Genomic DNA, 19472 nt, shown 5'->3' with positions numbered 1-19472 from the left:
AAGAGCCAGACAGATGCTCAACAATGGTCTGCTCCCCACCCCCACCATATGTTTCTCTTTCAGCTGTTTTTAAAGGGACCTAGAGGGGCCAGGTGCGGAGAGCGTGCAATGACATTTGAACACCGTGGAGACTGAGTCCCTTACCCACCATGGCTCCGAGCACCAATCATGCCTGTATGCCAGCACCAGCGCTGAGGGGGAGGCAGATACACCCGACTCCCAGTTCTCCATGGTGACGAGGGCCTTGACGGTTGGCAACAGCAGATGATCTCCAACACGCTTCACACGCTTTGAGTCACTGGCTTCCGCCGCCCCCCACCATCACTTTGCTGGTGTGGCTGACAAACTGCCACAGGGATTCACATCTCTCTTCTCTCTTCACCCAGCGGAGCTGCTCTGAAATGGCCAAGGCTGGGCCGGTGGAGGAGGAGCAGAGGGCGAACGCAGCCCCCTCCCCGCGGAGCTGGGTCCTATACCCCTGGGGTAGTCTGACTTGGCTTTCTGCAAGCCCCTTTAGGGGGTGGAAGAGGGGAAGGTGTGGCCTCCCCTGGCAGGACCCCCAGACCCCAGGGGCACAAGTTGCCTCCCGGTGCCCACAGGGCCTCCCCTCATGATACAGACTCCATGCAAACCAGCAGCGGGCCTGCCCCACCCCCTCTCCTCAGCCACGCCTTAACCAAACTTGATGGTGCTCATTGAGGTCAGAGCTTCTGCACTGAACTGGGCAACAGAGGCCCCCTCACTTCCCCATGCTCCCCTCCCCTCCCCCTGCTAAACCCCTTCCCAGAAGAGGGATGGAAAGCAGGAGAGAGAGAAGCGAATGTATGTTGAGGACCTACTACCTGCTGTCCACTGCCTTGAGGAGACCACAGCTTTCCAGGTAGAGCTGAGCCAGGCTTCCATAGCAGGACTGGCTGCTTGCTTGTCTCTGGAGGTCTCTTCTGGGAAATGGCTGCCTTGGCGCCAACAATGCACACCTCAGTCTCCCGCAGTCCAAACCCTGGGGGGTCAGGTCTCTGCAGATCTCTCGTGAATGTGTCCTCTACAATGGAAGTTCCATCAGCCAAGATTGGGGTTCTGAGTGCCCTTGGCCCCCTAAACATTCTTTGCTGGGCATGGAGGAGCTGGCAGTGTTGGGAGCCTTGGTCAGGAAATGCAGAAGGGCCCCATTGACGGGGTCAGAGTGCAGGTTTGGAAGCCTCCGGTCTCGGGGTTGCTGGGCAGGGGCTCATCCCATCTCCCTTCCTTCCCGTCTTGCCTCCTGACCGGTTCAGAAGTGTCTCTACTGGAAGTGGATGCCAGAAGGAGGTCCAAAGCCACTGGAGGATGAGCCCTCAAGGGCTCCCCAGGAGTCTCCCTGACGGCCACAGGGGAAGTTGTGTGACTTCATGTAAATCTGCTCCGGATGCAACTTCAGAAGCAAGCAGAGGAGGCAAGCTTTCCTTGTGGGACATCCCCCCAGGTACAATAATGGCATAGTGTTGGCACATAGTCTTTCTGGGATGGATGGCCTCGTTGCACTCCCATCCTGGAACTCAACTTTCACACTTGGCCAACATGAGGGGCCCAGGCCTTCGGAGTCTGAGGCTCAGCTGTTGAATCTCGGGCAAGGCCACGGGCCTCCATGCGCCCCAGTTTCTCTTCATAAAATGGGGGCTCCGGAACATGCCACCCAGAGCCCTCAGGATCCCCGTGAAGTGGTGGCATGATGCTGGGTGAATGGCTGCAGGTCTGATTCTGAGCTGTATGGTCTGGGTCTGGTACCAGGGCAGCGGAGGAAGTGTTCCTTTCTCCGTATCCAGTGACAGGCAGCCTGGAAATTCAGAGTAAAAATGTCCTCTCTTCCCTTGACCCTCCAGGGTCTCCTGGGCTGGTGAGTGGGAAGAGAGGGTGCCCTGGGTGGAGGGCAGGACCAGGCCTGGAAGGCCCCTAGGCCTCACCTTCACTGAGGTCCCAGCCTCCCCCCCCCCCCCGCCCTGGGGCTACACTGGTGGGCGCTTTCCCGGCCAGAGCACCCCTTGCTGAATTTGGCCATGTGCCAGGGGCCTGGCTGTGGCTCTGCGCAAACAGCAGGCTGGGGTGGCTGGGGTCCTCCTGTCCAGCATGGCAGGGCCCGCGCTCTGGGGCCCAACACTGGCCATAGGCATTGTCCTGGAGTGGCCTCACGGTCCAGGATGAGCAGTAATTTGCGGGTTTTCTGAGCGTGGGCTAGAGCTGTGCTTGTTATAAAGTGCTGGAGTGAGTTAGTCTAGTGCGTGAGCCTCACAGCTGCCCTGTGCACGCTCGTCGTGGTCTTTGCGGCCCCTCTTTCCAAGGTGAGCCCTGGAATAGCCCTTACACAGTCCGGAGAAGAAACAAACAAGCAAAACTTCTGTTTTGCTTCCCTGTATCTAATGGCAGAAATAAAAACACAGGAGAAATAAATGTGGGGATTTGGCAAAATCTATCCCACTTACCTCTGTCTTTATACACCTGTGCATGTGTGTGTGCATGTGTCCACAGACGTGTGCTGGAGTGTGTGTGTGCATCCTTATCTTTGTGTGTGTGTCAAGGGCTCTCAGGACAGAGATGGGCTCCCTGGTCCATTTATGTCCTTCCTCTGGGGTTGACATGTGCGGGAACGGGGTTCTTATGGTGGCAGTCGGGGCAAAGCAAAGCTAACTGTCCTTATGGCTGCAGCTGAGTGAGACAAGGGCATCTGCAAGTTCACTCCGGCCACCGGGCTTGTGTTCGATGACATTGGGCCCTCTCTTTAGAGGCTCGTTGTTGTTGCCAGGGCTCTGGAGGATGAGGCCAGCCATGCCCTGCCCAGGGGAAGGCTGCTCCACCTGGAGTGCCGTGGTTGTGGCGCGTAGGCAGCAGCTGTGGGACATGTGTGGAGGTGACGGTGTGGTGACTTCATGGTGGATGGCTTGGCGGTGGGAAGGAGCTCAGGCCCTGTGGACAGACAAGATGAGAACAGCAGTGACAGTGTCCAGATCTCTCTATGGGACATTCCTGAAGGTATTACACTCTGGCCCACAGGGCAGAGATGGCATTAGAGGTGTTAGATTTCTGGCCAGTGGTCGGAGCTGAATGGGGGGTGCCTGCTGTGTCCTCACATTGGGGGTGCTGGTGGGTCCCCTGGGGGGATGCAGCGGGGGCTGGGAGCTTCCACAGGGCAGCGGAGAGGCCAGGATGAACACCTGGACCCACATTGGCTTTCTTGTGGGGCAAAGGGCTGTCCAGGGCTTCCCTGCAGACTCTACTCCATACCCCTGCCTGAACAGCCCTGGCCAAGCGATTGATGTCTGATTTGATGGGGAGCCTGTTAGGACACAATAGCTTTGCTAATTCTGGCTAAATCAACATTGGTTTTGTCCATATCTCTGCACAGGTTGGGGTTGTTGCTTCCAATTTCCAGCGATTTCCATCTTGTCACTCCTCCTTCCCCTCAGCTCATCTGATTCTGCTTCTCCTGCTGCTGGGGCCTAAGCTGCCCATGAGGCCTCCTGCTGCCTGCAGGCCTGGCAGCCAGGCGCCCTGACTCCAGCAGAGAGGGTTAAGGACAGTGTCCATAGCAACCCTCTGCTTCTACTCCACTGGAGACAGGGGGGCAGGGGAGGGAGGGGAGCCAGATGCCTGCCCTTTTGCATTATTCATGTCCAAGCGGCTGGCTGTTGCTGCTGGGCCTGGGCTTGGGAGGCTCACGGGGAGCTGGTGTGGAGCAGTGGGTAGGGTGCGTGCCTGATGTCCTCTGGCAACTGAGAGGAGAGGCCCTTGGAGGGGCCGCTTCTCATCCTGGGAAGGACTTCTGCTGGGAGGGGCAGCCTGGAGGCATCTCTGTGACCCCTCCACTTCCTCACGCGGAGGCTTCATTCTGCCTCCCCTGGGATGGTCCAAGGGGAGATTTCTTCTTCCCCAAATGCTGGAAAAACTCAAGGAACCTGCCAAATAGGAACCACCTTGAAAATGTTCACCAGGGTCAATCCTGGCACCAGCGAGTCCCAGGGCCTTGGCAGAGGAGGCAGCAGGTAGGGTGGGCAGGTGATGCTTGGGGTGCCCCGGCCTCCTCCCAGTGCTGGCTGCAGGGCGGTGAGCACCTGCTGCCAGCAGAGGGCACCACACTCCTCACAAACCAGCAAAGGTTGCTGCACCAGGTGGGCGAGTGTCTGCCAGCTGGGGCCTCAGAGCCAGAGCTGGGCGGGGAGCCTCCAGGGCTGTACTGCTTTAGCTGCCCACCGGCGCCCCCCCCCCCCCCCCGCGCCAACGGGAGTCTGGGGCCCCTAGCGCTGGCTGGCTCAGAGGGTTCAGGCCCAAGCTGCCAGCTAGGCCCCGGGCGCTGTCAATCATGCCCTACCTCACTCAGGAGGGTGTGTCAGCCAGTGCTGCCGGGGCTTGCTGCCTCCCTCCCTGCCAGAGGCCGAGGGGCGCCCGGGTTCTGGGCCCTCCCTTGGGCAGCTCAGGTGCCTGCTCTGGGCTTGTGAAACTGCTAGAGGTAATTTTTTTCTCTGAGCCTTTGGGACTAGGGCCAGGAACATGCTCTGCACCAGGCACTGTTCCAGGCATAGGGGATTCAGCAGCAAACACAATCGACAAAAATCCTGCCCTACGAAGCTGAGTCTGGTGGGTGGGAAGGTGCCAACGCCTGCACTGCAGAGGGGCCTGGGAGTGGACGTGCCCCGCTGTCTCTACAGTGTAATCTGGAGCATACCAGCCTTCACACCTGCTCAGACCCCAGCGAGGAGGCTCCGATGCTGTGCGCTGGCTGGGCAGAGACCTAGGTGGGCCAGCTCTCAGCCTTCAGAGCCTAGTACGGTTCTTGCCCAGGCCCACAGTTCACATGGGCTGCACTTCCTAGTTTGCAAAGCATGCACACCTCTACCAGCTCATGGTGAGCCTGGCTGAACATGGTGGTGACAGAGCATTGACACCCTGTACCTACGCCCCGTGCTTCCTTTCCACACTTGGTATCAGTGCCTGTCACTTGACCCTTGACCCCTCAAGTACATGAACGAGGCTGGATGGACTCATCTGGCCAGAACAGCAAGTTTTCACTCCAAAGCTGCAGAGGAGGGGGCAGGAGAAGCATTTAAAAGTGTATCTCGGTTTTCACAAACCATTGTGGAGGGAGGCGTGGACGCCGGGTCCATGGGCACAGAGTGCCATGCTTGCTCGTGTTCCTGGGAAGGAACCAGAGGGGGTCAAGCTCCCGGCCCGAGGTCATGCCTGGCGGCTCCTCAGCCCACAGCCAGGTGGAAGCCAGGCTTGTTAGCCTCTCCAGAGAGGTATCCACGGGGCTATGAAACCTTCCCCACGCTTTTGTCCAAGGGAGTTTCACAGAGAACATGGACCAGAAGCAGAGCAGGAGACAGACTTTCTCTGGAAGGAGAAGTGGCTCAGTGGCGGTGGCTGCATGGATGGGGTGATCTGTGAGTGGGCTGGGGGGCATCGGCCTCCTCTGAGAATGGAACAAGCCAGCTACCTTCTCAGAAGCCTCGCTCAGTTTGCTCATCTGTAAGTAGAAGGGGGATGCTAACCTGATCCCACTGGCTTGTTGAAACACACACACACACACACACACACACACACACACACACACACACACGGTAGGCCCCCATAGATGCACCAGGATGCAGGTCATCAGGCCATGTATCCCCACTATGGTCAGGCCCAGGCAAGGGTTCAGGTTTTCTCCAGCAGAGCATGACGCTGTAGAAGACAGTGAGAGTGGGAAGGTGGGGGTGAGGTGAGAGTGGGGAGGGAGGGGAGCCCTGCCTCACCTGTTCTGTCCTGGCTCAGGGAGAGGTGATAGGAAATTTTTCCTTGCTCGTCGGTGCCTCTTGCGGGGAGTATCAGGTAAGGGGCAAGCCACCTGTCCTGGCCGAAGCACCCTGAGTGCTTGCACCTGCAGACCCCTGCTTCAGCCCGCAAGGGTGTGAGGGGCGGCGTTGTGTGTGTGCGCGAGCTTTATAAATCTTACCACAAGCTTTCTGTCACTGCAGGGCCTAGGGTGTGAATTAAAACACAGACAACTCTCATACAAGACGAGGTGAAGTGCGTCCCCAAAAAGATCCAAGGAAAGTGCTAAGAAGATAGCAATGATGTCACACTGGGGGAAGGGGCAGGGGGATGGGGGTGGTGGGAAGGCTTTGAGCGGCTCCTTAAATTCCAGTAGAAATGGCGTTCCTGGCAGCATGGGTGGGAAACAGCAGGAGTCTAGGGTCCGTGGGATCTGGGTTCAAATCCACAACTAACTGGTGACCAAAATGAGTCACTTAAATCTTTCTAAACTTTAATTTACAGGGGTGAGGGTGTAAAGGATGGAGCCGTAGAACTTTCCTGGTCTGCCTCTCAGGGCTGCTGGGAGGTGGAGATGGAGTAAAAATGTGAAAGTGCTGTGCAAACACTGCCCATAACACACGGGTTTTATTATTAAAGCATGAATGGGAGGCTCAGTTGGTTGGGCATCTGACTCTTTTCCCTTAAGTACCACAGGCTTTTCTAAAAACCCGCGATTACCTATCACTGTATCTAAATTCTATCCATCTAGCCATCCATGCATTTATCCATCCATTCATCCACCCACTTATCCACTCATTTACCTGTCCATCATCTACCCATCTGTTTATTTATCCACCTACCCATTTATCCACCCACCTACCCATCTATCATCCATCCATCCATCCATCCACCTATCTACTCATCCATCTACTTATCCATCCATCCATCCACAAACCCACCTATCTACCCATTTACCCATCTATCATTCATTCATCCACCCACCTATCCACCCATCCACCTGTCCATCATTTACCCATCTATCTATCCATCTACCCACTTATCCACCCATCCACCCATCTATCACCCATCCATCATCCATCCATCCATCCATCCATCCATCCATCCATCCATCCATTTATCCACTCATCCAATAAACCTTTAATGAGTATATCCATGGTCAGGCACCTTGCTTAGTTCTGGTGATACAGAAAAAAATTAGACCCCTTTTCTGTGCTCATTGAGTTCACAGTCTAGCGGAAAGACAGCCATATAAACCTGTTGGGAGTAACAATTTTCACAGACTATGGGATTTTAAGGTTAGTGATTTTAAGTATTATCTTTTCTATTTCATTCATTCATTTTACTGATGGGGAAACTGTGGTCATTATTTGTTGTGGGCAACAACTTCCTTTTATTTGCCTCCAAATGACCTCTCCTGGGTTTCTATCTCAGTTTAGTTCAATGAATATCTATTAAGCATCTATTATGTGCAAGACCCAGGGGCAAGAGCTGCGGACCCAGTGCTGGAGAAGACATCATTCCTGTCCTTGAGAAAGTCATAACCAAGGGGGAAAGGACACACAAAGAGATAACAGCCAAAATTCTTGGTAAAGACAGGGATAGAGGTGAGCACAGGGTGTGAAAATATGGAAGAAGGGTCCCTGATCTGGATTTGGGGAGCTCAGGGAAGGCTTCCTAGAAGCAGGACCCATGAGTCATCTCTTGAAGGACAAAAAGAAATGTGTTAGATGAAGATGTAGGGAAGGGCATGCCAGGCAGAAGGAAGCATGGCTTGTTGGAGGAGCTAGAAGATGGTGTTATTAGGCTTTAAGGAGGGAGGTGGTGAGGGGTGAGTGGAGAGGACGTGGGGTGAGTGGCAGCGTGCCTGAGGTGCCACTTGTGGCCAAAGGCCATGTCTTCCTTTCTGGGTTTGATGGGCACATCCTCACATTCCTTGTACTTCTTGAGCTAGAAGCCCCGCCACACACGCTTGCTTTCATCTTTATACAGGTGCACCTGGATTTACTGCTCATTGCTTTATTGTGCCTTGCAGATACAGTTTTTTTTTATTTAAATAAATGGAAGATTTGTGGCAAGCCTGCATCGAGCAAGTCTATTGGTATCATTTTTTTCCATAGCATTTGGTTACTCTGTGTCTCTGTGTCATATTTTGGTAATTTTTGCAATATTTCAAACTTTATAATATTTGTTATGGTGATCTGTGTTCAGTGAGTATGACTTGCTGAAAGCTCAAAGGATGCATTTTTTAGCAATAAAGTATTTTTTAAAAGATTTTAAGTAATTTCTACACCCAACGTGGGGCTTGAACTTACAACCCTGAGATCAAGAGTCACATGCTCCTCTGATTGAGCCAGCCAGGTGCCCGATCATAAAATATTTCTTAGTTAAGATATATATATATATATATATATATATATATATATATATATATATATATTGGGGTTTTTGGGACATAATGCAATTGCACATTTAATAGACTACAGTATAGTGTACTGGGAAACCAAAAAACTTATTTGACTTCCTTATTGTGATCCTTGCTTTATTGCAGTGGTCTGGGACTGAGCCCATGATGTCTCTGAGGTGAGCTGCTACACCAAGGAGGCCTCACTTGTTTGGAGGAAGAGCCCATCCTTCAAGGTGTGGCTTAAGACCCACCACCTCCATGAAACTTCTGTCAATCACCTTCTGCCTTCAATGAACTCTATTGTCCAGACCATGTTTTGGATCTCCGTTGCAGTTCTTTATCACCCCATGCAAGTATAGCTTGCCTTTATAGTGAAGCCATAAGCCATCTGACGGCTGATTATGTGAGTCATATGGTAAAGTTTAGCTTAATAAATACCAATAAGACTGAATCCCATTGATATAGATTTCAGGACTGATGGAAAGTGCTGGGGTTTTAGGGTTGTACAGATCTGGGTTTGATTCTAGCTATGCCACTAGTTACTGGTTAGTAACTGTAGGCAAGTTTCAAAACCTGCCTAATGCCTCGGTTTCCTCATTTGTAAAATGGTTGATGGCTCCAACTCCAGGGTTGTTTTGGAGACATGGTTATAGGTGGGGGCAAGGGGACATGCTGGGGTTTCCCGACAGGGAGGGTTTGGACATGCAGCAGTGGTAGGAAGAGAACTGCAGGCCAGGATGGAAGAGCTGCTGTGGTCAGGCCCTGAGGCCGAGCAGTTCCCCGTGTGGTCTGGGGGGATGGCCCACTCAACACTGACCTGCATCAACCCCTCCTCCAATCCCTGTAAGACAGGAACTCTCGTCTTATAGAGTGGGACGCTGAAGATCAGAAGGTAGTTACCCTGCCCGAGGTCACGTGGCCACTGTGTGGCAGAAGGACTCCAGCCTGGGCTGTCTGCCACAAAGCTCAGGCTCTGCTCTCCCCACTCCAAACAGGGAGGCTGCATGGGGAGTGTGAGCTGCTTCAGTATCTTAGCTGTCCAGCTCCAGCCCATTTCCAGGTGAGTCTGTGGGTGATCTTCAGTTGCAGCACTGTTTGATTTCCCCCCTGCCCCCAGGCTATTTCTCATCCCCGCCTACTGTGACAGCAGGACCACTCTAACAGTTTCTGTGTGGATCCAGATGGCACAGCCAGGAGAGCCAGAGGCAGGAGGCTGGCCCAGAAAGGTCAGCTGAAGAAGAAGGCATGTCACGGTGGTGGAGTGAGCACAGAAATGCCCAGGACTGGAGTCTGTTCCTGAAACCTGATTTTTTTTCACAGCCCAGATGCTGTATCTGGCACCGAGGACCAGTACTAATGGCACGTGCTGTCACCAACAACATAGTAATGATAACTTATTAGGAAATCATTAAGCCCAAGTATGTACTCTGGAGCCTTAAACAAAACAGGTGCTCCATTTGGGATGTGTGTGTGGGAAAACAGGAAGACAGAGGGGAAGGGGCAAGCAGGCAGGGCATGCTGCAGGGTGGGTGGGCTCTGAAGGGCCTGCAAGTTTGTGTCTGACCCTGGCACTATGATTTGTAGGGGCAGTGAGGGTGCAGGAGGATGACCAGGGAGCTGGCAATAATAACAACAATCAGGGTTATTCTGTGTAATTGTAATTATTCAGGTTTTTGGGGTTGTGGCTTAGATTACAAGTAATATTTAGCTCTTAGTCAACAGGGCCAATAAGGGATTGGAGAGGTGAGACTGGCATACATAGGGTTCTCTGGGACCATTTTTGGGAGCTCTGCCCACTTAATGCTCACCATTCAAGAGAGCTGCTTTAGAAACCCACTGTGCGCGTGTGCATGGCTCTCCTGCTCTTTTCCCTTCCTACTTAGGGAAGCAGGTGGAGAGGAGACAGCATTCCTCCCTCTTAAAACCCCAGGTGTGCCTGGGGAATCCCATAATGTCCCCTTCCTCATTGACTCCTAAATCTGCTGTGGTTAGGGACGCCTGGGTGTCTCAGTGGTTGAGCGTCTGCCATGGATTGAGTCCCGCATCCGTCTCCCCGCAGGGAGCCTGTTTCTCTCTCTGCCTATGTCTCTGCCTCTCTGTGTGTCTCTCATGAATAAATAAATCTTTTTTTTTTAAAAAGTCTGCTGTGGTTAGAAGTAGAAATGCATGCAGTGCTGGTCGCTGGTCCTGTCTCTTTGGAACTCTCTTTGCACACGGTGGAAGCTTAATAAATACTTGATGATGGCTCTGAACCCGGGAAGCCAGCAGCTGCCCCCAGCTCTGACTCTCAGAGCCCCAGGGGGCAGATCCCGGGGGAGTGACCCCGAGGGTCTTCTGCCTTCCTGCCAGGCTGTCTTCTGAGTCCGTGATGCCTGGCTGGAGCCATGGTCCACGTCACACGAAGGCCAGTTCTGCTTCCACGGGTTGCTCTCCGGTTCTTTCCCACCATCTCTTGAGAATATTCCTGGAGCCCAGCGCCACGGTGGAAAGGCATCCCGGGAGAGGTACCGAGCCGTTGGTCAGCGGTCCTCAATGACCAGCTGGGTCACATCTGCCGAGTGACTTATCGCTGCTTGTGTGATTTTTTTCCCTTCAGTTTTCATCCGTAAAAGGAGAACCATGACATCATGTGCACAGGGTTGAAGTGCCGGCTGGAAATGACAAAGAGCGCCCTGCACCGGCACCGCGGCGCTCAGTAGGTGAGCTCACGCACCTGGGGTCGCACGCTGACCCTGACGCAGGCGCTCCACGTGTCAGGGCATCATCCGTGAGCTGGGAACACGAGGCCCACCTCCCCGCGTTTACAGGTCCATCTGGGGCCGACCCGGCTGGTCTTCCCGCGTGCCGCCCGCGCATCGGGGGGGGTCCCCCCCGGAGGCCGCGCTCCCCCTCCCAGCGCCCCGCGGGCGCGCACGTCCGGGTCGCCAAGACTCAAGGGCTCCTGCAGCACCTGTCGCCGGGGGGAGGGCGGCCCGGGTGGGCCGCGGAAACTACAGCTCCCAGCCCTCGCTGCGCGGCCCGGGTTGGGGGTGGGGGGCAGGAGGGGCGGGCGGCAGGCCCCGCCTCGGGGGCGGGGCCAGGAGGCGGTGGACACCTGGGCCGGGCCAATGAGGGCCGCGGCCTCGGAGTGGGCTGGGCTTGCAGCGGAGCGCTGGCCGCAGGAGGGGAGCAAAGCTGTTGAGCCCGCGAGGAGTGAGGCTGAGCCCGGCCCTGCGCGCTCCCAGAGGGCCACCTCCTGAGACGGAGTTCCTCCTCAGCTGCTTCTGGCTCCGGGCTCCTCCTGCCCAGTGCAATGCATCCTTGAGTGGCGGCGTCTGGACCCCGGGCAGCCCCAGGCAACCGAAACCAAGAAAGAAGACTGGGGCCAAGACACGCGGTGGGGGCTTGGAAGCCTGGTTCCCTCTGAGCACATCTCTGGAGCGAGGGTGGCTTTGGGGTGGGGAGTTGTGCTGCAGGGAATCCAGCCAGGCCCCAAGATGGACACTTCTGGGCACTTCCATGACTCGGGGGTGGGGGACCTGGATGAAGACCCCAAGTGTCCCTGTCCATCCTCCGGGGACGAGCAGCAGCAGCAGCAGCCAGCCGCGGCCCCCCAGCAGTCCCCGGGACCCCTGGTGTCGCCTCAGCCTGCGCAGCTCCAGCAGCAGCCGCCACCACCACCACCGCATCCCTTGTCTCTGCTTGCCCAACTCCAGAGCCAGCCCGTCCAGCCCGGCCTGCTGCACTCCTCTCCCACGACGCTCAGGGGCCCCCCTTCGGCCAACTCCACTGCCGTCCTCCACCCTTCCTCCAGGCAGGGCAGCCAGCTCAATCTCAATGACCACTTGCTTGGCCACTCTCCAAGCTCCACAGCCACAAGTGGGCCTGGTGGAGGCAGCCGGCACCGGCAGGCCAGCCCCCTGGTGCACCGTCGGGACAGCAACCCCTTCACGGAGATCGCCATGAGCTCCTGCAAGTACAGTGGTGGGGTCATGAAGCCTCTGAGCCGGCTCAGTGCCTCCCGGAGGAACCTCATTGAGGCCGAGCCCGAAGGCCAAGCCCTCCAGCTCGTCAGCCCTAGCAACCCCCCAGAGATCATCATCTCCTCCCGGGAGGACAACCATGCCCACCAGACCCTGCTCCACCACCCCAACGCCACCCACAACCACCAGCACGCCGGCACCACCGCCAGCAGCACCACCTTCCCCAAAGCCAACAAGCGGAAAAACCAAAACATTGGTTATAAGCTGGGGCACAGGAGGGCCCTGTTTGAAAAGAGGAAGCGGCTCAGTGACTATGCTCTGATTTTTGGGATGTTTGGAATTGTTGTTATGGTGATAGAGACCGAGCTCTCTTGGGGTTTGTACTCAAAGGTAGGGGCTGTGGTTTCTCTTTATACCTTGAACAAAAGGAATATGTAGGTAGCAACAGAGAGAGAGAGAGAGAGAGAGAGATTGATGGAGGGGAGAGGCGGTGGTGGGAGAGGCGTTTGCTCAATTATATGGAACACTCTAACTTCCCATGGTTTTCTTTCTGAATCCGGGGAGAATTCATTCCTTGCTTTCTTGGGGGGGGGGGGCATCCCTGTCCACTGTGTCTGTTGCAGACTCTGTGTTAGGGAGGATGAAAGATTCCCTTCTGAGAAATCGTTTTTCTCCTGGCTCACTCGTACCAAAGCGGAGCCCAGCGGCTTAACGCACCAATTAATTACACTCTGCCTTGATGTGCCTGCCAGTTCCTGCGCCTTCCTCCTCTACTGCACTCCATTTTCCCGAGGATAGGAGAGAAATAAATGTCTGGGTGGGGGGTGGGGACTCTGCCTATCCCTTCTCTCTCTGGCTTCTCCTTCTCTTCTCAAGTTTCTGTTTTCCTCCTCATCCCTGACAGACTTTGGGCAAAATAGAAAAGCACCAGTGACCCAAGTCCCTTGGGGGCACAGGAGAAAACACGGGCAGAGGGAGCCCACCATCCTTTCCCCCAGGAAAGAGCACTCAGGATAGAGCTGCTGCCTGTAAACAGCCCCTGCTGAAACCGGCTACAGGTGTCCCTGGCAGAGCAGGTGGGCACCGCCTTGGCCTTAGCCCCGGGGAGCACCTCTCCTTTGGATGGGTGGGATGACAGGGCTCCCAGTGGCTGGTGGCTGGGAGCCCACGCCCCGTGCCCGCCTCTCAGGATATAAGGTGGAGTATGTGCACACCGGCCGAGGCTGGCAGCTTGGCTTAGCCTCAGCCTGGGCTTGGAAACCATAGCCTCCAGGGGCGTGGGCATGGAGGCAGGTGGGTTTCTGCCAGCACTCTGCCTGCTGGGGGCCCTTGCACTGCGGGCTGGAGGGCTAGGGGACCTGGGCATTCATCGGGCAGGTGGATTTCTTCCCACTCTACCCCTCACCCCCAGTGTGTTGTGGGGGGAGGGTGTATGGGAGTGTGTGTGTGTGCGTGCTGGCTTGTCCCTTGGATTTTTCTTATTTGTCATTTTGGGCAGGGGGTGGCTGGGAGGGGTTCAGCTGTTGGAGGTTTCAAATAGAGCTTGTTTCAGGCTGGGCACAGCTGCTGTGGGACTGCCACATTCCTTGTCGAAATCCAGCCGCAAAGACCTAGGAGGTGCTGATCGGATTTCCCTCATTACTAGCCTCTCTCTCCAGCAGGGCATGGGTAGACCTGTCAGGCCACCTGAGTGGTCAGCACCAAGACTTCCTTCCAAGCGGAGAGGGTCTCCCAAGGGCCTGGCTGCTCAGGGGAGGCTGCCCCAGGAGAGGGTAGCCCCTGGAAGCCTCCTGCATCTGAATAGTGCCAGGATTTGAGCCCCTCAGAGAGCAGAAGTGAGCGGGGTTTCCCCGGGAATAGCAGCTCACTTAGTCATCCCTGAAGCCAGCCTCTGAGCCTGCTGCTGCTCCCTTGGGCTGCCTCTCCTGCTGGTGCTTGGGCGGGGGGGGCATGGAGGGGCTGGCACCCTCAGCATAGCCCTGGCACCCTCCGGCCACCTATGGGGACCAGGAGCTCACAGCCAGGGAGACTGAGAAAGGCGCAAGTGCTAGGGGGCAAGGGGAAGGGGGGAGGCCAGCACCCCAGTGGCCCCCATGGTCAGAGCTCTTGAGGGAATGGCTTCTTCTGGGGATGGGCCCCAGCATGGGGTGGGTCAGTGTACCTTGGTCATGATGCCAGGGGAGGGTTGTTGCTGGCAGGGAAGGGTCTGGAGCAGGTGCTATTCCTATGGAGTATTCTGGGAGGGGACCTGACCTGGAGCCAGGGAAAGCAGACTGCAGTGTAAAGGAAGAATGACGTGGTCCTCAGGGCTGGGTGTCCGAGTGTCTAGGTTGCTGAGCCCCATGGTAGCCTGAGGGGTCATGATCGGGAAGGTTCTGCTTGCCCCTGGGATGGCATGGTTTGTGATCAGCAGGGCTCACTGTGACCTCCCCCCAGCCTTTCTGTCAGCCCACCTGTGCGTTGAGTCCCTCAGGGACTGGCACTTTTGGGGTGTCTCCTATGTCAGGCCCTCAGGACCCAGAAGGGGTAAGGCAGCTCTCCTTCTCTGCTCCCACACAAACGGGATCATTTTAAAAAATCAGAGTGGAGTTTGAATCCCAGCTCTGCTGCTTCCAGAGCTGTGATCGTGGACAAGCCGGGTAACTTCTGTGAGCCTGTCTCCCCAGCTGTCAGTGGGGCGAGTGAATCTGATAAGTGTAAGGCTCCAACATGGGCCCATTGTCATTGTTATTAATAGTGGTGATGAGAGGAGGGACGTCTTCCTCCAGCTCTGGCTCCTCCACCAGCTGGGCCCTCGCAGGTTGGGACTAACACTTGTTGCCTGCAGGAGAAATTGCATCCTCTTGGGGAGAAGTTCTGACAAGGGTGGGTCTTCTGCCTGGAAATGGCCTCTAATCTCGGTCCCATTTTCTGGGAGAGTACATCAGGCTCTACCATGGTGAGAGGGTTTCAGTGAGGACGGAGGATCGTCTACCGGGCCCTGGGCTGGCAGCACGGTCTTCTGCTGAACTCTGTGTGTCGGGTTGGCTTTGCGACCTGCATGGAGGTGGCTTTGGCGGATTGGGTAGCTCTGCGTTGATGATGGTGTGTCCCACACAGAGGCCCTTGGGACGGGGGCACGCTTTCTCCGCAAGCAATGGAAGGCCACTGGCTCGTGCTAGAGCGGCTGCTTTCTGGAATTCTCTGCTTTCTTCCACGGGGCTGCAGACTCCTGTTGGCATCTTTGGCTGATATCTGTTGCCAGGGAGGAACTGGCTGTGTGGGCCTGGTTCCCCTGAGAAGGAACAGAACATGCCCTGAGCCTGTTCAGAGTTCATGCATGAGGCAGCCAGTGCGAGGAGGTAAGAAGTTGGCGAGAAGCCAGGAAGAGTGGCTCTTGGTTCCCTCCTCACAAGCCCCAGGGGATGGCAGGGGAGGCAGCTGGGCTGAACCTGGGCCTGGATGCCAGGAGAGCCCAGGCCATGAGGCTCCTTGCAGAGAAGGGCCACAGGTGGCCCTTGCGGGCACCCACTAGTACAGGGCTGCCCCTGACCCGAACAGGGAGAGCATCTTTGGGGAATCCTCCCTGGCCTTCCATGTCTCTCCAAAGCTGCTTGGAGGTATACCCACTTTGTTGCCTTGAGCTGCCTGCTGCACTCATTCACTGGGTCAAGGGGAAGCTGGGGCCGGCCTCCCTCCTCCCCGGCCTGCAGACTCCCCAGGCCCAGCCTGCCACCTCACTGTGGCTCAGTTTCTCTGACTCCCTGTGGGTCTATTTCTCAGGGACCTCTGGTGTCAGTCTGGAAATTACTGGAACAGGGGCAGCTCTCTTTTACCTGGTTTGTGCTCAGCCTCACAGTACCCCAGGCTCATTCTCTGACTGAGTCTCATGTCCTTCTGCCCCTACTGTCCACACCTGCCTGCCTCACCAGCTTCTCCTGCAAGGGGACCCTCCACCCCTCTGCTCGTCCCACTAGCCCTGCCTGGCCTTGTTGCTGGGCTCGCCCTGGCCATGGGTGGGAGTTGGAGGGACGGTCCTTCTTCCCTCACCCCAGATGCTCTTTCTTGAACAGAACAGCTCGCGGGAGGCTGTCTTGCAAATGGCAGGCCCTTCAGCATGCCCAGCAGATCCTGGTCATTTCCTGTTCAAAGAAAATGGGGTCTCTTAGGGTAACTTGTTGTGTGTCTTTGCTGACCTCACAGGGGTCAGGGAGTCCACCCTCAGCCTCCAGCCTGAGTGATGGAGTCTCAGCTGTCTATGCCCTTGCCCTCCCTGGTCATGAGGACCTTGTGTGCAGAGGAGCAGAGCAGCAGGTGGGCTTGGTTGGCAGACTGGGCCGCACCTCCTGCCAGACCTGGGAGCCCTCTGGGGTTGGTGGGTGGCTGTCGGGACAACCTGATGTTTGGGAGGAGATGTATCAGCGTACCCGTGTCAGTGGTTGTAAGAATGTCAGCAGCGCTGAATGGGATTGACCCCATGTGGACTGTCCCTGCATGAGGACCTGGAGGACAGGGTTGCAGGAGGTGGGAGAGTCTGAGTGTCCTGAGGTCACACTGTCACCTGGAGTGTCCTGGCCCAGGGAGGGCAAGAGAGGCCCTGAGAGTGTGGAGGCCAGGTTGTGCTCCCATACCAGGTGCTGGTGACCCTGTTTACAACATTTGCGGATAGCCCACATGTGAGTCAAACATGTGTAACTAACCGCAGAGGGGCGACTCAGCAGTGCATGCTTGTCCTCGGTGCATCATCACCCTGTTTATAGTGGTCCAGGGTGCTTGCCGACACCCCTTCCTCCTGGCATGGTGTGGCCCTGGGTGTGTGGCCCTGGCGGGCTGATTGGGAGGCTGGGAGACTGCCTCGTGCGGCCCTTACTGGGCTTTCAGGGAGGGGCACTGGCTAGGCCATGGGCCAAAGATCTGCTTTGAAAAATAGAAGGTAAAGAAACATAAAATGAAAAGAAATTCAAGTCACCTCTGTAGAGACACTGCAGCCTGGCTAGAGCTGCAGAATCAGCAGAGAGCATTGGTTTTGTGGCCGCTATTTGTACCGCACGTTTGGGGGAGAATGTGTGATGGAGCCAGGGTGTGAGGGTGTCGGAGCTCAGTGCCAGTCAGCCCTTCCGCTCTGTCGGACCTGTTTTTCTCCTCTTTCTTTTAAAACCCCAAAGGGAGAGAGAGAAACAAGAAAATCAGCTATTCCTCTTTAAATAATGAGGGTGGGGTATTCTGAGACCACACTGTTCTCAGGAGCCACAGGGAGGAAGTTCTGTGCCTTTTCTTCTACTGAACAAAGTCCGGAGGAGGCTGATGGGTTCTGAGGGGCCCTGGGCACGCCCTGCCCCCCAGGAGCTCAGCTGGAGCTGCTGGAGGAGGGAAGTGGGGAGGAGGACTGGGGGGAAGGATGGCCGGCAGGTGGGGCAAGGGGAGGAGGGCAGGGCGGGGGGGGGGGGGCAGCACTGCCTGTGAGCACCAAGACGGGAGAGGGGCTGCTCTGCAGTGTGGGGGTGGGGGGGTGTCAGGGTTGTGGGGGCGTCTTGCCCTGGGAGCGGATGGGGTCTTATACCCTTGTCCCCTGTCCCCAGGCCAAGCTGCACTGTGAGCGGCTGGGGTGAGAACCTAACTTCCAGTGGAGGCCTCTTCCCTTTCCTGCTGCTGCCTGAGAAGCTGCTTGTGGTTCCTAGAAGAGGCAGATGGAGGCTGATGGGCTGGAGCCCCAGGATGCTGGATACTGGGCCAGATACTGAGGATACTGGGCCAGGAGGGACTTTATCCAGGATGACAGGAAGGTGGGAGCCCATGCAGGTGCCCCAAGTGCTGTGTCTTGGGAGGTGCCAGTGCAGGGTGCTGGGGTAGCCTGGGTCCAGGGCGAGATGGTACCCAGACCCAGGGGCAGTGCTGGAGGGCTGCCAATGCTGACCTGGGGCCCTGCTGGCGGCACTGGCGGGGGGGATGGTGTCCAACGCCTTCAGCCTGCCTGATGCCTGCCCTCTGCAGCTGGCAGAACTCCCTCCCTCCCTGGGGTGCCTCTTCTGCCCCTGTACTGGCTGCAGGGCTCCTCCTGGGGCAACCCGCTGGGCTCAGCACATAGGGCGCATGCGGAATTTCCACACTTGCCAATCCTTGCGACCCCAGCATGGCCACAGGGTTCCTGCAAGCAGCTGTGGCTCCCAGGTGGAAAGCTGAGCTGCAGAGGGGTGTGTGGTTGCACCTGCTGCCCCCTCAGGAGCAATGGTTCTAAAGCCAGAGCCTGAGTCTCTAGCGCCTGCTTGTTCCAAACCCTGCCATGGATGATTTGAATGAGGGAAGCTCTAAATGTTTCTCCGTCCCTGGTTCTAGAGTTTTCTTCTTCATCCACAAGTCCTCGTTGCCTCCTTCCTGGTGTGAGGCTGTGTTTGGCTCTGTCAGGTATAATGTTAAAGACCTATCTGCTTCCCCTCTTGCTTCTGTCTTGCTGTGTGGCCATTGTCGAGGCCCTTTGCCTCTCTGGGCCTCTGTTTCTTTGGTTCAAAAATGAGGGCAGGGCTCTCACTCATTTCCCCCCCACCCTGCTCCAGCACCCTCTGGCCTACCACATGTGTTTGCTCTACTGCAGAGACCACAGGCCGCAGTCCTCATGCTCTGTCTTGGGGAACGGGGGCAGGCCTGAACCCAGGTGCCACCCACATGGGCTGACTGCAGCATCTGCTGGTGGTGTTGGGGGCACGGAAGAGAGAGGCAGCACGTTGCGGTGTTGGGGGCTCCTTGTGGACAGTGGTTGCCCCCCCCAACCCCCCAAGATTAACCAGAATGGAATGGGAGGATTAAAGGCAGGGACCTTTCTGAGAGTGAGGACGTCAGACAGGAGTGGGGCCAAGGGGCAGAGCAGTGGAAGGGGTCTGGAGCCAGGTCTCACCCTGGAGGTTCTCTGAAGGGTGTAGGGTGCTCGTGCCAAGGACGAGGGCACAAAGGCGATTTAAGGTTCAGTTGGTATCTGTAGTTTGCAGGAACTCAGCATCCCACATTAAAGACCCACTGCTTTTCTTTTCTGAGAGTTGATATGATCTGGCGCAGCCAGGCTGGCATGGTGGTCAGTTAAGGACGTGGGCTCTGGGTTTGAGTTCAGACTCGGTGGCATAGGGGGTGGGTCTCCAGGGAGTGTCTTGAATTTGAAGCCCATTTCTCAGACGTCAAGAGGGAATCAGAGCCTCTGGCTGCAGCCTAGCACCTGGCACAGAGTCAGGCACACGCTGAGCCTTGACATCTACCAGTTGTTGCTTTTAGGAGCCCACTGCTCAGAAGATTCTCTTGTTAACCCACAACTACCCAGGGGACCGTGGAGGGGCATGAGTGCACATGTCGCCCTCCAC

The 19472-nt window shown here is 56.3% G+C and overlaps 2 protein-coding genes across 11 annotated transcripts in view; both read left to right on the top strand.

Annotated features, from left to right (window-relative positions):
* PMVK (phosphomevalonate kinase) overlaps window positions 1-8644 on the top strand; it is a 36671-nt gene extending 28027 nt beyond the window's left edge. Inside the window, exons 6-8 of one of the 6 annotated variants that reach the window (XR_013381569.1) lie at window positions 64-1462; window positions 5311-7388; window positions 8333-8644. The gene's annotated coding sequence lies outside the window, so the exon portion shown is untranslated. Of the gene's footprint in view, window positions 1-63; window positions 2447-5310; window positions 7389-8332 lie in introns of those variants that run through there. The other 5 variants (XR_013381572.1, XR_013381570.1, XR_013381571.1 and 2 more) reach the window with 5 other exon arrangements.
* Window positions 8645-11310: 2666 nt separating this feature from the next.
* Window positions 11311-19472, top strand: part of KCNN3 (potassium calcium-activated channel subfamily N member 3) — a 133180-nt gene continuing 125018 nt past the window's right edge. For 3 of the 5 annotated variants that reach the window (XM_077900858.1, XM_077900857.1, XM_077900856.1), the window contains exon 1: window positions 11320-12540. In XM_077900858.1, coding sequence (XP_077756984.1) covers window positions 11665-12540 — 876 coding nt within the window. In that variant the 5' untranslated portion in view covers window positions 11320-11664. Of the gene's footprint in view, window positions 12541-13329; window positions 13444-19472 lie in introns of those variants that run through there. The other 2 variants (XM_077900859.1, XM_077900860.1) reach the window with 2 other exon arrangements.

The sequence above is a fragment of the Canis aureus genome, chromosome 6 (assembly GCF_053574225.1).
Source record: "Canis aureus isolate CA01 chromosome 6, VMU_Caureus_v.1.0, whole genome shotgun sequence".
NCBI lineage: Eukaryota > Metazoa > Chordata > Mammalia > Carnivora > Canidae > Canis > Canis aureus.
This window is presented reverse-complemented; position numbering and strand designations above follow the sequence as displayed.